The 18,070-nt window shown below is 39.4% G+C and overlaps 1 protein-coding gene across 2 annotated transcripts in view; it reads left to right on the top strand.

The window, feature by feature from the left end:
- The first annotated feature begins 11,071 nt into the window (after positions 1-11,071).
- ONECUT2 (one cut homeobox 2) overlaps positions 11,072-18,070 on the top strand; it is a 72,381-nt gene continuing 65,382 nt past the window's right edge. For both annotated transcript variants that reach the window (XM_068271863.1, XM_068271862.1), the window contains exon 1: positions 11,072-12,306. In XM_068271863.1, the coding sequence (XP_068127964.1) occupies positions 11,268-12,306 (1,039 nt within the window). In that variant the 5' untranslated portion in view covers positions 11,072-11,267. The remainder of the gene's footprint in view (positions 12,307-18,070) is intronic.

Below are 18,070 nucleotides of genomic sequence, written 5' to 3'. Positions count from 1 at the left end.
AGGAGCAATGAAATCAGAGGAAAATCTTTTGAAAATGCCAAATATATACAGGTGAGAAGGTATGAATTTGTCATGTGCAGGTGTGTGTGTATTTTATAAATAAAATTGTGCTTAGCATAAATCAATATATATTAGTGTGCACATACATTAATATATAATATATATCAACGTGCACATACATTATAGATATGCTCATATAACTATAAATTATAGGCATACAATGTGATTGTGTGCACTACATACACAAATATTTGTGTGCATTTTTAGATATGTCTAAGTGTGTATATATATATATATATATATATATATATATATATATTTATTTGTATTTATTTATTCTTATGCAATTTTTTATTTTTCAATGGAAGTCTATGTGATTACGATGCAAAAAAATTATATATATGCATATCTATCTATCTATCTAGCTATCCATCTATATATATATATATATATATATATATATATATATATATATATATATATATATATATATATATATATATTATATATATATATATATATATATATATATATATATATATATATATATATATATATATATATATATATATATAATTTATTTTTTATTTTATTTTTTCAGGGCAATTGGTTCTAGAAATTCCTGGTCAAATACTGTAAAACCAAATGCAAAGATTGCAGTCTGAAATATGTGTGAATAGTTACTATTTTATTGCACATTAGAGAACTTGGGGAGATAGTAATGTGGTAATGTAGTAATGTGACATGGCATAGATAGTAGAAGAGAATTATATGATATTAATTTTATGATATTAACAAAATAAAATGCAATCAGTAGATCTAGTATTGCAATGTAAATGGCAAAGATAATTAAAGTCCATGATATGATTTTTTTTATTCTAGATTTATAGATAGATAGAATAAATAATAGTTTCGATGAAGGCTTATTATTCGCCGAAAGCTTACTTTTTTTTTATCTCTAAGTTAGCCAATAAATGGTATTATCCTGATTCAACACTTCTTGCTTTTGTGTGTTTATGTGTATACACATGAATATGAATTATTATCATTGAGTGTGCGTGTGTGCCTGTGCCTTCTAAGTGAGTCCTTAGCAAAAATCTAGTGTGCACGTACGTTAATACACTATATATGTATGAATATATAAATGTGCACTTACATTATACATAAATATACATGATTGTGATTCGTAGGCATAAGATGTGAGTTTAAACATTTATCTATTGCACATGTGTGTGTGCTTTCATATATATATATATATATATATATACATATATATATATATATATATATATGCACTGTGACATTGTGATATGCAGATAGTATTGTAACATTGTGATAATAAAGAAAATGTCAATATATTTAAAGTCCATTTTTTGTATTGTTTTTGTTATTAATTTTAAAATAGGCAAGCAGATAGATAGCTAGACAGACAGACAGGAATACAATTGTTTTATATGTTTACCCATTAAGATGTCAATTTTTGAGTGTAGGAGTGTGTATTTCTCACTGCAATTTGTATTTTTCTAATTTATTTAAATTGTGAAATTCCATATCCTGGGAGCAATGAAAAGCACAAAAACATTGTTTAAAAAGGTAAAAATGCCAAATACATGCAGTTGGAAAGGTATTAATATATACTGTTGTGTATATAGTGTGTGTGTATATATGTCTGTGGGGGGATGGGGGAGTGTTTTAAAATAAATGTGTAGTTAGCATAAATCAATATATATCAATTTGCACATACATTAGTATATAATATATATAAATGTGCACATACATTATACATGCCCATGTATGAGTATGAATAATTGGCATACAATGTGAGATCGAGTACATATGCAAATATATATATATATATATATATATATATAATTTTTTTAGCAATGGTAAAGGGGTAGAATGCACTTGATTATAATAGAAGATGTGCATGAATGTGGTGTGACTGCCCCCTATCCCCCCCCCCCCCCCCCGAAAAAAATATTTGTATATATGTATCTACACACACACTATAGTGGTTGTATGTATAAGGCAGCTTTGTATATGGCTGGTTCTTAGCAGCTATACCTCTCCCTCCTCTGCAGCCATTAGCAGTGGGATTAGGATATGATGCTCGCTGGGGTCTCTGGTCATTGCTCTGAGTGCACACACAGTTTAGCAGAGAGCCCTCCTGTAATGGGCACTCAGTCCAGTGATGGGGGGCTGCCCTGACAATGGTGCAGGGGATCTGCCTCTTCTCTGGAGTCAGGCCAGCCACATTTCCTAGTTTCCTTGTTTTTCTTACCAAGTTTTCTCTAACAGCTGGAAGTGGTTGCAGGGGGGCTGTCTTAAGGAGACCCCCTGCTCTTCCTTTGACAGCTGATCAAAAGAAAATAGGTCACGCTTTTCAAACTTATGTCCACCCTTTGCTTAATTACTGTGCCTTTAAACAAAGGCAACATCTGCGCAACCTCAGCCAGCCCAAATCTTTCCGAATGGGGGGACACCAACCTGCTCCTCCTGAAGGCTCTGTCCCTTGCAAGCCTCAGCTACAGAGCCTGTCCTATTGTCCCTCCTGGCCTTTCTCTGGCTAAACGCACCCTGGCTTCCAATTATGAGGCTGCTGAGGTTCATGCTGCAAGCTTTTCCATCTGAAAGGTGCACATTTGGCTGCATTGTTCACAATAAGGACAACTGCGGTGTGTATATATATTCACTGGAATGTCTCCCTAACAAACAGAAGGCATGCATGTCAAGATAGCGGTCATACATTATATTTTATAAGCATATTAAGGTCATTCTTCCTTTTATCTTGACTAATGGAGCCACAATATGTATTGATATATATATATATATATATATATATATATATATATATATATATATATATATATATATATGTGTATATATATATATATATATATATATATATATGGATATATAAATATATATATATATATATATATATATATATATAATTTACGAAGCGCCAACATATTCCGTGGCACTGTACAATCTAAGGCCTCTTGCACACTACATGCGATTACGATTTTTTATCTGATCCAATTTTGGATTCCGATTAAAAAAAACGTACTGCACATGCTGCTAAGATTTTTAATCGAAATCCAAAATAGGAAGTATAAAAGGATCGCATGTATTGTGCAAGAGGCCTAAAAAAAACCAAAATGGGGTACATAATAATACAGACAATATTATACATCAAATATGGACACTGGAACAAAATACAGAATTGGTAATTACATTGACAAATGTAGCATGATGAATAAAATTATATAAATACTATATATATATATATATATATATATATATATATATATATAATCGATCTCATGCAAAGCACAAAGCACGCATGTATATATAGGGCATACTATATAATGTACTGTATTACCGTAATCATTATTGTACGATGACAGTCAGGGATGCAGGCACAGCATATCAGTTTCTCCTCGCTGGGTATATGCATTAAGATGTCACCATAAATGCAGGGTTGGCCATATCTATGCAGAGGTTTGCTGTGGCAATTAACATAACAAAGGCCTGGGGAAAGAAAACATATAATTAGTAAAAATGAGCATGGCATCATTTGGACAACAGTCATGTAGGGGGACAGTGACAGCCAGTACCAATAATATTGACACTTCATTTTAAATAACCTATAGCACAAACATATATATATATATATATATATATATATATATATATATATATATATATATATATATATATATATATATATATATATATATATGTGTATTGAAATACAATTTTACTAAGGTTTTCTCTTGCACTGTGTAAGCCGAGGGTACCTCCCTCTAGAGCACAAAGAGAACAGGTAATAATATCAATATTGTGATCTCCTCAATCAATAGCATTTAGCATAAATTAAAGGGCTGGGAGGAAGTCTCTGATAGTATAGGGCCACCGATAACGTTAACACCTATGTAGATAACAAAAAAATCCCACTGCAGCAGGGAAATTTAGATATCTGGCACAGCTTTGGTCCCCACTAGCCGTTCATTGTTCTACATTAGCAGCAGCCATTTTGGGTTAAAAAGGTTTTAAGTGACACTTGCCAGCATCCTAATAAATTACGGAACAGGAAGTCACTGCTTTGGAATAAGAGCTCCCATAAAATTACTTTTATATGATTCTAAATGTGATTTTTAGGACCCTTTGTATAACAAGTATAGGTCTGAAAACCTCTAGTCAGCGTTACATACTTTACATAAAGTGTAAGGATTTTGTTTTTAAGACATTTACCATTTAAAGGCCAACTCCAGGGAAAAAAATATGTTGGCCTGGGGTAGAGTGGAAAGGGGTTAAAAACCTTTGTAAGACTTTACCATTGTCTGTGTTCCTGATATAGGTCAATCCCCGTAATTTTCTACCAAAATATTGGGTGAACCATAACTGAAAGCATCTTTAAAGTCATTTACTAAAACCACTATGTAAAATGTTGACTTTTAAGTTTTACATTTTTTTAAGAACTTTTATTGTTATTGATTTTTTTTTGGTGTTAATAAAGATGACAATAATAAACAAAGAGGAAAGATATGGCTCAAGATGTACCACGTACACAGGCCGCTATTCCATCAGATTACAAATGTGGTTGCAATGCTTCCTTTCCACTTTATGCAAATATCGGATCAATGCCAGACGAACACATGCAAAATCCACCTTAGTTATAGCAGTCCATTGAAATGAATGGGCTTTGTCCACCTAATGAGGGAAATCGCACACTTTGTGTCCGGAAAAAAAAGAACGACGTGTGCATTGCATCATAGTGCCCCCACCATGACATACATTTTTAGGCACATCATCTGGAACACTGCAAAAGATCCGGAACACCTTCCCTTAGGGCCTGTTTCCACTACACACAGATTGGATGCAGAATGGATGCAGAAAAACTGACTCCAATAAATGTCTTTGGGCCTGTTTCCACTAAATGCAATTTTTCTGATGCAGATTTTCCCATAGGCATTCATTTGGAGTCAGTTTTTCTGCATCCATTGTGCATTCAATCTGCATGTAGTGGAAACAGGCCCTTAGTGAAAGCAACCCCTTACACAAAAATAGGAATTAGGTGTGCTAACAATACGAGATGACAAACTAACTGTAACAAGTAACTTGTCTATATATCTTATCGAAAGTTTACATAGAAAATCTAGCTGCAAACAGCTTCAACAGTATATGATTATTTCTTACTGTGATACAAAGACAGCAACCATGTTCTGCTTGTGATTATTACACACAGGCAAGCTGCTCTGCATATCCAGCCTTAGGGCCCTTGTCCACTAGGGCGTTTGCGACTGCTTAATCGCAAAACCGCAAACTGCTAGTGATTTTAAAATCGCTACGGTTTGCTTTTTAACATAGGAATCGCGGTAGGTAATTTCCACTACCGCGATTCGTTTTTTACTTGATCGCAATCACGCCGCGGAGCGACTTTTGCCGCGATTTTGCTATGCAGTGCATAGCATAGCAAAATCGTGGCCGCAAACGTCGGGGAATCGCCGGTAATTGCGATTCAGCAATCGCTAGCGTTCAGCGTGAACGCTAGCGATTGCTAGTGGAAAAGGGCCCTTAAGCCTATGAAAACTTCACTACCCTCTCCTCCTCCCTCCTCCCCTCTGCCTCTGAAATATCTGGCTAGTAACACTTCCTCCTGCCCAGACTGAGCTCCCATAAGCCCTTGCTACATGGGTCTCAGAGTGCCTAGGCGCTGGAGTAGGTGTGGGCGAGGCTTATTTAGTTTATTGGGAATTAGAGTATTAAAGAGACTCTGTAACAAAATGTTAAGCCTTATTTCTTCTGTCCTATAAGTTCCTATACCTGTTCTAATGTGGCTTGTCTTACTGCAGCCTTTCCTACTTGCACTGTCTCTGTAATAAATCTTATCTCCTTTCCTCTGTCTTGTCTGTTGGGCTAAGGCTGGAATGTGTGGAATGTGCAGCACTGCTTGTCATTGGCAGAAGCTTTACACACCCCCTCCACGCTCTGCATGAGTCACACAGTAAGCTAGTTCTCAGCCTATGATACTGTGGTTAGAAGCCAGTCTTTTGTTTGTAAACACTGCCTAAAACTGTTCATTACAAGCCAGGATTGCAGCAGGGAGTGGAAGAAACAGCACAGAGGGGCACAGGAGAAAATAAGGAATAGAATGGTATGCTTTTTATTGTAAGAATATTAGAGTACAGATTTTCTTTAAAACAAACAAAAAAGTATTTGGCTTGAGGAATGCCCTATAAACTATTTGAAAGGAACACAATTATGCAATGAGTAAAAGTTTATCTCGGATCCACTTTAAGTGGTTTACAGATGCATTAAGAACTAGTCCTGGGATCTGTGGCCCCCTGTTCCCTCTTATATTCAAACCAGGGACCCTAAACCTCACTGTAATTAACAACTTCATCCAATAGAGTACTCATTGCATGCGTATTGAGTCTTGTTCTATTGTCTTTAAAAAAGATATATTAGAGATTGAGTTCACCAGGCCAGTTTTGAGCCATTATGGTGCCTGCACACATCTTCCCATGCACAAAGGTGCTTGAGTAGCAATGTTAATCGCGATATGATGTTTCCACTAGCACATTCCGATTCTCACCAACATGCAATTTCACTGTACGTTGTGTACCTTAGCTATTTGCATTTTGGGCCTATTCAATATAGTTCAATATTCAATATAGTTGAATTAATGGTACTCGCAAGGGCACATAAAAACGCAAAACAAAAATCACCAAAAAGCATTCACGTTTCCCTGTGCAATTAGCAATTCCAAGAGTCAACCCTTTATAAAAGTTTTTATTGTCTTACTCAACATATGAATCGTTCACTTACATACATGGCTCAAAAAATCATCATATGCATTGACAGCAACAGCGACAAATATGGTCATCCTGTTTTGTTTTATAGAACGTTTAGCCTACGCTGCTATACCTGGGCATTTTGAATATATGATGGTGTGATACACATCTGATTTGAAATATTCAAGTAATATTATCATTTCATTGTTACATTGAGGCCTCTTTCACAGTGGGACGTTGCGTTTCATGCAAAGTTAAAGTCGCACAATGTGCCCCTAACGCAGCGCATGTAGGTTATAAAATTGGACGTTATTTTGCACTGCGTTATGTGTCTCTTGGTGCGCTGTTTTCGTTCCATACTAATGGAACGAAAACGCCGTATGCGTTACATTTAAAAAAAACAAAAACATTACTGAGCATGTGCGACACACATAACGCAGCAAATGTATTGCTAAACGCACAGCATGCAGCACTTTCTAAATATTACTACATGTTACACACAATGCAACGTGTGCACTGTGAATGTCGCACAGACTTTGTATTGCTGTGCGTTAGTCTGCGTTATAATTTTATATAAAGTGCGACTTTAACGTCCCACTGTGAAAGAGGCCTTAACCTTGGATTTGAAAAATGTTAATTAGTTGTGTATACATTTCACCCTTATATAGGTAAAGGAATGGACCTGCTCACTATATAACAAGCATAAAGGACACACATGGTGACATGTGACATGATGAGATAGACATGCATACACTGCCAAGCACACATCAATTAGTATGCTGTGTTCTTTTTTTTTTCTTTCTCCGTCTTAAAGAGGTAAAAATCAGGTATGCAAGGGACAGTTCCTGTCTGGGTTGGGACCAGGTCGGAATATAGCATACCTGATATCCTGCATTGATAAGGAATTACAAACATAAAACACTTTCCTGGAAGAAAATGGCTTCTGAGAGCAGGAAAAGAGTTAAAAGGGATCAATAGTTTATAGATTTTAGTTCTGGCATACTTCAACGCATTGAGCAGAGACAATGAAAAAGTAAAAACTTAAAAAGTAGATTTAAATATAAAATAAAACTGTGGGGTATCTAAAAAAAGGTCATTTTTAAGAGAAGGAGGATAGATAGAAATGTTTATCTCATTTATTTATTGTCACCTCGTGTTTCATTTAAAAGGACCAGATAGCTCCAATACTCAATCAAACCAGAAGTCATTCAAGTAACCATCTATATTTCAAGAAGGTACTGACTAAACTTTACAATGGACACACAGACAGTAATACAATTTAAAGAGACTTCACCCCCCCCCCCCCCCCGATTTGGGCTACATATCAAAGTCCTTCTGAAAAATGAGAATTGACTGTGTCTTTCCAAGTAAAGAAAGCGATACAGACTTTCCAACAAACTGAGGACTTTGGAAGAAATTTGGTATTGAAAAGAGTAAGAACGGTTTAGAATGTTTAAAATGCTCTAGCACCTTATTAACATAAGACTATGATATGTACCTAGGTGCTCACAAAAAGTGTTGGTGGTTGAATAACCCATAACCCAGGTTTTGGAAACCTGGGTTATGCCGTATACCACACTTCAGCACCAAAGGTAGTGGAAAGGGTCATGGGGTTGCCGTCCACATCATGCTTTACATGATTCTGATGCTTCATCCTTGCGGTGTGGAAGTGCGACCTGGACTACAACCCCCGTGACCCTCTTCACTACCTTTGGCGCAGAACTGTGGTGTACGGCATAATCTGGGTTTCTTTCGAACACCAACACTACTCACAAAAAGCTGAATACTGTGGCTGTTTTCCTCTGTCAGCTTGTAGCAATCCGATACTAATCACCTGCGGATCCCAAAAATTGTACTACACTACTGGAAAACACAGTGGAATGCTTCCATTGGTGCTATGCCATTGCAGCACAATTTAATCTGATTGCAAGTGCAAACCAGAGTCCTGCTGCATTTTTCGTGTGTTTTGCAATCGAGTTTAACAGCAGTTACTGTGTGACGCCCGTTAGTTGTGGTAGGAGCACTGGAAATCATGAAATCATGACTGCAATTGCAACTCCTAGTGGAAAACCAAAAGCAAGTCCTAGTGGAAAACAACCCTTCAGTTACTTCCTGTTTTGGAACGAAAATTTGTATTTAGCGTAGCTTTAAAAACAGTCAAATTGTTCTAGTTCTTAACTTAACTGGGCATATATTTAAGTATTTATATAGCACGGACATATTGCACAGCGCTGTACAGAGTATATTTTGTCTTGTCACTAACTATTCCTCAGAAGGGCTCACAATCTAGTCCCGACTACAGTCATATGTCTATGCATGTATCGTGTATTGCATGTATCATAGTCTAGGGCCAATCCAATTTTTAGGGGGAAGCCAATTAACTTATCTGTATGTTTTTGGGAGGTGGGAGGAAACCGGAGTGCCCGGAGGAAACCTACGCAGAAACAGGGAGAACATGCAAACTCCTTACAGATGTTGACCTCTACATACAAGATCTACCATAGAGTCCTTTGAATACATACAGTCAAAACACCTTTCTGTACCAGGGGCATATCTACAAATCATGCCCTCCCCCCCATGAGGACACCCTTTTCCATGCCTCCCCTTGGTGACCTTGAAGGGTCATAAAACAAGTGTAGCCATCTTAATCTTTACACCCATAACAAGTGTAGCCACAAAAATACCCGATCTGATGAATGGAGAAAGGGAAAGTTAGTAGTTGGAGCCAGAAAAGGATAATGTTTGTAATGGGGCACCAGGCAAGATAGCAGTATTTGCTGGTCTCCGGGCTATTTAAAGTGGAATATAACCCTGCATTTCAACTTTGCTCTAAAACATTATTTACAGCATATTATATGCAACCAACATTTTTTTACTAGACCAGCATTGGAAGGGTTAAACACAGAGGTTTAAAGTTCCATGGAGAGATGTGCAGAAGTTCAGATAGATACATTTAACTAAATAGAATGTAACAAGTGATAAATGTTACACACTCTTTGGCTGTCCTCCAGCTCCTTCTCACAGAGAGAGTGAGTCACATTCCACACTTAGATACATTTATGTAAACAAAATGTATCTATGTAAGCTTCGGATGTGTCTGCAGTTCTCTCCAGGAACTTTAAAGCTCTGTGTAACCCTTCCAATGCTGGTCTAGTAAAAAAATGCTGGTTGCATATAATATACTGTAAATAATGTTTTAGAGCAAAGTTGAAATGCAGGGTTATATTCCGCTTTAAGTAAGATTTGGTGTGGGACTAGCATTCACTAGGCCCCTAGACCTTCTCTAGGCCCCAGGCAACTGCCTAGGTTTGCCTTGTTGAAGATCCGGCTCCAGTTGGGGCCACCTCACAGCTCTGCTCCCCCTTCTTTCCCCCCAGCAGTTGCAGGGCACGCTCCTCTGTAGTTATGCAGCGGTTCTGTACGTTGAATGGTAAAGCTCTGTAAAATGGATAGACTATAGGTGTGGTGTGCTATAAAATGAATAAGGTATAAGTGTGCGCTATAAAACCGCAGTTCAGAATGCATGACTGGGGTATAAGGGAATGATTTGCAAATACCTTCACTCTCTTGAGGCTTTACATAATACAGGTTAATGATCACCTATGCAAAGCGGAGTATTTTCTTTTATTTCAGGAAAGCAAAATTGTCATTTTCCCCAATAGCATCCTTAAAACAATCCTTTTTAACCCCTTCATAGCTGTACATGTCCCGATGTCTCTACCCCCACTCCCTTCTTTCCCTTGTTTACAAAAGTCTGAATATTTGCAAGTACCTTCTGTTTTATGGAAACAAATTAGTATTTCCTGTTCCTTTGCTAACTTCACCAGTTTTCCTACTCACACCTTCTCTCTTCATTGCTGGCATTTTGACCTACATGAGATGTTGTTCTATCTGGACAAAATAAAGAATATTTCAAACATGACAGCTTCTGGTGTGAGATCTTCTTGTGCAGTGTATGCTTAGGCTGCTGCACACACAGTAAAAAATGGGGAAAAAAAGCCACACTGTTCCTTTAACTATTCTTCAGCGCTCTTCTTCCCTGCACTAGACTAGAGCAATGAGTAGAGAGAGACACTTCAACCAGTCTTGAAACGGGGCCCGCCCCGCCCTCGCGTGCGATTGGCTGGCGGCTCCTGACATTGAGAGGCAGCAGGCCGGGGATTGGAGGCGGCGCCCGTCCGCAGGGCTCGCGCTGGCTGGGCTAGGCTGCGCTTTCAGCAGAGCCATTCTCTGGACAGCTCCGGCTGGCTGAGCAGAAGACGTAAGAGGAGGAGAGGGGCTGGAGGAGCAGCAGCGGCCCGTCTGATACAGCTCTCCCCCACACACACACACCTGCACTCAGCACTCACTCTCACCTGCAGTCACCCTTTAAGGCCTTCCAGCTGACCCCCACTCACCCACACCCCCACCCATGGACTGAAGAACGCCTTTAGATGCCGAACCAAAGAGCTGGTGGATGCCTGCGCCATGAACCTAGAGATGACAATGGACAGTATGGGCAGTTTGCATGGTGAGCAGGATTTGATGAGCAGCCAGAGCCATCAACACCACCACCACCACAGGAGGCTCCACCAAGAGCTGTCTTCTCCATCCTCCAGGTCCGCGATGGTCTCCAGCATGGCTTCCATCCTGGATGGGACTGGGGACTACCGTCCAGAGCTGTCCATCCCCTTGCACCATGCAATGAGCATGCCCTGCGACTCCTCACCACCAGGGATGGGCATGAGCGGCACCTACACCACCTTAACGCCTCTCCAGCCCTTGCCCCCCATCTCCACCGTGTCCGACAAGTTCCACCACCACCATCCCCACCATCACCATCACCACCAGCGGCTGTCTGGCAACGTCAGTGGCAGCTTCACCCTCATGAGGGATGATAGGGGGATACCCTCCATGAACAACCTGTACAGCCCCTACAAGGACATGACTGGCATGGGGCAAAGCTTGTCCCCCCTGACGGCCTCCCAACTAGGCAACGGCTTGGGTTCCATCCACAACAGCCAACAGAGCCTCCACAATTATGGACCTCCTGGCCACGAGAAGATGCTCAGCCAAAACTTCGATGCCCACGCTGCCATGCTGGCAAGAGGCGACCAGCACCTGTCCAGGGGGTTGGCCACCCCACCTTCTGCCATGATGTCCCACCTCAACGGCATGCACCACCCTGGCCACCCGGGCCATGCTCAGTCTCACGGGGCCATGCTGACCTCCAGCCGGGACAGGCCACCCTCCTCCTCCGGGTCCCAGCTCAGCAACTCTGGACAGCTGGAGGAGATCAACACCAAAGAGGTGGCCCAGAGGATCACGGCGGAGCTGAAAAGGTACAGCATCCCCCAGGCGATCTTCGCCCAGAGGGTGCTGTGCCGGTCGCAGGGCACCCTCTCAGACCTTCTAAGGAACCCCAAACCTTGGAGTAAACTGAAATCTGGCAGGGAGACCTTCAGGAGGATGTGGAAGTGGCTGCAGGAGCCGGAGTTCCAGAGAATGTCAGCTCTAAGGCTCGCAGGTGAGTTTCCACCACCACCAGTGGTCCTCATCACACCATCGGCACCTATCCACCATGCATTCCACCGGTGGCCGTACCTGTGTGGAGGTCCACTATCCGATCCCAGCACACACACAGAGCTGCTAGGAAGGTATATATATATATATATATATATATATATATATATATATATATATATATATATATATATATAGCTCTACAGCTATCTGTGATGAACAAGAAGTTTCAGCATAGCCACAATGTATCTTCCTCTGACTAGTTTCGTTTTAGTACCAAGTAATAATTGCATGGTGTTTGGGAGTAATTCAATTAAATATTTGCATATTTTTAATAATATGTAGAGAACTTTTAAAGTTTAGCTTGCTTGCATGGAGTTAAAGAGGGGGGGGGGGGGGGGTGAATAAAGAATTCTCAAGGCTCAGGATCGATTTGAAGCTACTGTATACTTGTTCATTATCGTGTGTATTGTGGGTGGGTGTGCTCCCTCTAGCGGCCAACGCCTGAATTGCGTCCATCTATTGTTCTGGGTTTAGAAGAAGAGTCAGTGCTGTGGAAAAAAAGATATAAAAGCAATGTAAACATAATCTATTATTTATACCGTTCAGTACTATGATAGTTTATAAATGCCTCTGCAATGTGCTGCAATTCCATAATGCTTCTTTTTCATTATTGTGCAGGTGATAAAAGGCATGTGCAGCTTCTAAAAACACAATCCACTTAGGAGAGGACATGTAAATAATCGTTGCACAGAATTATTTCAATATCCCCCATCACAATAATTAATGCTTAATGCAATCCTTTAAAAAACAAAACATAAAAAGCACTGCATTGCCCAAATGGCATAGACTGTTACTGAACAATAGAGCCATATAAACACAATGCACCCAAAGACTAGGTTAAATCAATTCAATTGTACAATTCATCTATATTATGCAAAGTTAATAACACGTGTGAAACGTGACTAACATGCTTTTTTTTTAGTTTAAACACACCCAGCGTTCTCTGTTTGAATACAATGGACATTATTGGGTATTGATTAGAGAAGGGGGAAAAAAACAGACGATCAATGAGTTATTTTTAGCAAAGGACAGTGTACAGTGTTGTCTGTGTTTAAAAATACATTTCCTAAGATCTAACTGCTTAAACCAATATTCTGCTATTTGCACTGTGCTGTTCTGTGCAAAAATGACCCTGCCACAAGCCCATTGCATGCAAGGTCCCATCCCTGCTCTTGTCTGTAATAGGCTTGTATGGGGGGGGGGGGGGGGTGTTCTGGAGCTGTGCACTTGACAATTAAATACACGATTCTTTTCCTCTTGCACTTAATTACCAGCCTGTAAAAAAAGCAGGCCTGTGGACGGCTGGGGGGAAATGATCCGGCTGCATTCTGGTCACGTTTAAAGCCAGCCCAGTATAGGGGCTGCTGATGTGCCTGTGATATTAATCATGTGCAGCAAATTGCTATTGATATCATATTAAAACTGCATTCTAGGAGCATCTAATGGGGCTTCTCTCTGTGCAACCTGCAGCTCTGCTCTCTGGACAAGGAGTAGACATGGACTGTTGCTAAAAAGACACTTGTATTGTTTAACCCTTTGCATTCAGGCAGTTTATAGAAGGAATAGGGCCGAGAGTATCTTCATTGCTGCCAGTGGCTTGTTGGTGGAGAGCTGCTTGTTAGCTTCTCCTAATACCAGAAGGGGGGTCCCGGGTAATACTGTGTGTGAGTGGGGGAGATGAAGGAAACGGGAGTGCAAGCGATTTCTATGAATTATTGATATAAATCTCAGCTCTGGAGAGGGCAGTGTCACTTGGCTTTGGGTTAAACAGGCTAAAATCCCGGAGAATGGGGTCTGGCGGATCAAGAGAGCCTGTCGTGTGGCTCCCCCTCCCGTGGTAAACCCAGACACACTCTGTCAAGGTGAAGGAGCTGCTGCTGGGGGAGTCAGCACAGTGTGGTGATAAATCTCTTTTGTTCTGTCTCTATAGGACGTCAAGAGTCCTGTCCAAGGCACAATCACACTGGGGGAAATACTATATATATATATATATATATATATATATATATATATATATATATATATATATATACATATGTATATTCTGTATATATACAGATGTGTGCGTTACATATATATATATATATATATATATATATATATATATATATATACACAAACACGGATATATATAACACGTCTTTGTAGATGTAATATATATATATATATATATATATATATATATACACACAGTAAAACCTTGGACTGACAGTACTTGGTTTGAGAGTGCTTTGCAAGACAAGCAAACATTTTTTATGAAAAAAATATATATATACATATATATATATATATATATATATATATATATCAGGCATATCACACCAATATAAGCTATAAGTATTAAACTTTGTGGAATGAACATCTCTCTCTCTCTCTATATATATATATATATATATATATATAGAGAGAGAGAGAGAGAGAGAGAGAATATATATATATATATATATAGAGAGAGAGAGAGAGAGAGAGAGAGAATATATATATATATATATATAGAGAGAGAGAGAGAGAGAGAGAGAGTCCAGGGGGACATGAATATGCGTATTATACTTGGTAGCCGTTTGTGGCAGTAAGGATAATTAATATAATAATAATTATCACTGCTGGTTATTTTCAGCATTTATGATATTTTTGCCGTTGGCTAGATTTCACCCTCTGTGCCAAGAAGGATTGGAGCGGCGAGGTTGTGTTGTTGTGCAATTGATTTTTCATGGCCGGTTGTATAATGTGTTGAATATGTATTTTGTACCGAGGTCTCCCCCCCCCCCATCATATACTAATGCCCCCTTGTTTGTGTGCGCCCTCCCTTCTGAATACATTGGGATGATTACACCAACAGGCCAAGGTATAGTACAATATGGGATCAGTCTATCCAGGCCGGTGTTAGGGGGGTGTACTTATTTCTCTCAGCCGGAGGAGGAATTGGGGGGAGGGGGGTTGGTGACACCTGGCAGACCCCACTAACCACCACACCTTATGCAGGGCAACAGTAGGTCATGCTGCTGGTTTTGGCTTCTCATCTGTATAGGAAGCAAAAAATAAGTATTTGTTTTCTGTTCGATCAGGTCTTCTTCTTTGTTTATTTTTTGTTTGTTATTTTATTTTTATATATAAAGTACTGAACGGCAATTACAAACGGTTCTATCAATCTGACACTTGTCCCCTGTATGTCAGATGACCCATGGAGGACAGGGCGACATGGGCCAGGAGGCACTCTGTATAATCGCTATTTGGAATGGCATTTAGGAGGCGTCACTAAGTGACTCTGCCATGCTATTCTCTGGTAAGAGTGACAGTGGCGAGTTTGCAAGTGACTGTGTGTCACGGTGTATCAAACATATCAAGTATTTGGTAGTCTGTATCAAGTATTTGGTAGTCTGTATCAAGGATTTGGTAGTCTGTATCAAGTATTTGGTAGTCTGTATCAAGTATTTGGAAGTCTGTATCCAGTGTTTGATAGTCTGTATCGAGTATTTTGTAGTCTGTATCAAGTGGTTGGTAGTCGAAATGTCACTGATTGCAAAAAATGGATATGGATTTCCCCTTTTTACTGATGTCTAAGTAATTGTATTTTAATATATAAAACAGAAAACATATGCTGATATATGTGACGCATAGACTAGTGCCTAGTGGTCATGCTGCTTTAGAAGTTATATATATATATACATACACATATACATACATACATATATTATATGAATAAATATATGTACACATATATGGTATATAAATAATAAAAAATAAATATATATATATATATATATATATATATATATACACACACACACACACATATTGCAGTGAGCACATTTTAATGTACATTATATAGCAATAAAAAATGGAAGATAACACCATGACATTAAAATAGTGTATTTTGTATTTTTTTAAAGCCTGTTAACATATTTAAAAATATGTTAGCATGCATTTTATGATTTCTCATAATATAATTTTAATTAATTAAAATAACCTAAGGTGCAAATATGTTTTGTGAATGTTTACTAAAATATTTGTATTTAAAATAATATTAGCAATAGTAGGGAGGGTGAATGTCAATAAATAACATGTAGATACTCACCGCGTACTACAGTAATATTGCTGTCTTTGAAATGCTGACACTATTCTCTGTTGTTGTTATTATTGCTGTTATGATTGTCATTATTTCTGGAGGGTCTCAGTGTTGGCATGCAGTCAGAGGGCACTATATGATTTATTGGGACACAGGAGGTGTCGCTAGTGACATAGGCCCCCCTTTGCCACAATGTTAGCCAGTTGTGTGCATGGCGCTGATCGATCTCAGGGAGGCATTCATGCTGCTGACAGTACATACATGTGTGGACCTGGGTGTCATTGATCTGTTAAGTGATCTGCCTTGTTTCCAGTAAGCAGAGTAGTTGGCCTTCCCAGCATAGCCCTCCCTGGTCAGGACACCCAGATCACTGCAGCCCTGGATCATATGTGACCCCCCCCCCACTGCAGCTTGTGCCTTTATCATTTACCAGTATCCTCCCCTGCCTGTTCTTATTATTCATCTGTGCCTCTCTGGCTATTATTTACCTGTACCCACCTCAACTTGCCCGGTGCGTCCCATCCAATGCCCCCCTTCACCACCATTACCCTATCATTTACCTATAACCCCCCCCCCCCCCCCCCCGTTTCCTATCCTATTATCTCCTTGTGTCCCCTAGCCTGTACTGTCATTTAGCTATGTCCCTTAACAAGCCTTTGTCCCCCTTCCACTACTCCTGCCCCTCACCCCCAGTTAGTTCTATTATCCGTTTGTGCCCCCAGCCTGTATCCTATTATTCACCAGTCCCCCCTTCCCCTGTGAAAGCATGTTCTCGTATTCTTTACCTATGTCCCTCACAGTCAGTTCTCTTCTATTTTACCTGTGTCCTACCCTGTTATCCAGCAGTGCCCTTTCCATCCCATCGTTTCACATTGTTTACCGGTGTCATCTGCAGGCTGTCCTATGACTACCTGTGCCTTCCCAGCATAGGCCGCAGCACTGCTACCACTGGTCTCCCCGACCTTATAAAAACACATGCATTCTTCCTAGTGACCCCCCCCCCCCCGCTACTGTGGACAGAAGGTGCAGGGGGAGCAATGGTGACTGACAATGGAATTGTAGTTCTTCCATTCTGATTTCCATTTGTTGAGACATCCATCTATAAATCTCACCATATGAACTCATACACTCAAAAATATACATAACCTAAATACAATACACAGAAAACGTTTCAGTGCAAAGATCTGTCTCTCTGTCCTTTACAAGATCGGTGTCTCTTATATCGTCTATCATACATCTGTTATCTGTCAGGAACTATTGATATTTGTGTAGCGAAAGCACAATTAAAGGGACACTTCATCTTTTGCTGAGAGTTCTATATATAGGCTTAACGACAAGCATTTATTTTAGCAAGATTACTTTGTTTTTATTTTGCATATAATAGTATGTGTAACAGAGACTGGCACATGGTGTAGGGAAGTTTGTCGGCAGTCAGTGGATTAGTGCAGGTGTTAATAAATGCACTTTCTCATGGCAGCAGTACACCAAATACAGAATCCGCAAAGTACTGTATTCTTTCTATTTTTTTTTTTTAGAATTGTTGTTGGCTGCAGATTAAAATGTACAGATCATTAGCCCACTATCGCCAAAAGTGTTAAAATTTAAAATACATGTGTACACATACTTAAAAGAAGTCCAT

This window comes from Hyperolius riggenbachi, chromosome 1, assembly GCF_040937935.1.
Source record: "Hyperolius riggenbachi isolate aHypRig1 chromosome 1, aHypRig1.pri, whole genome shotgun sequence".
NCBI lineage: Eukaryota > Metazoa > Chordata > Amphibia > Anura > Hyperoliidae > Hyperolius > Hyperolius riggenbachi.
The sequence above is the reverse complement of the archived record's forward strand: the minus strand, read 5'-3'. Positions and strand labels throughout refer to the sequence as shown.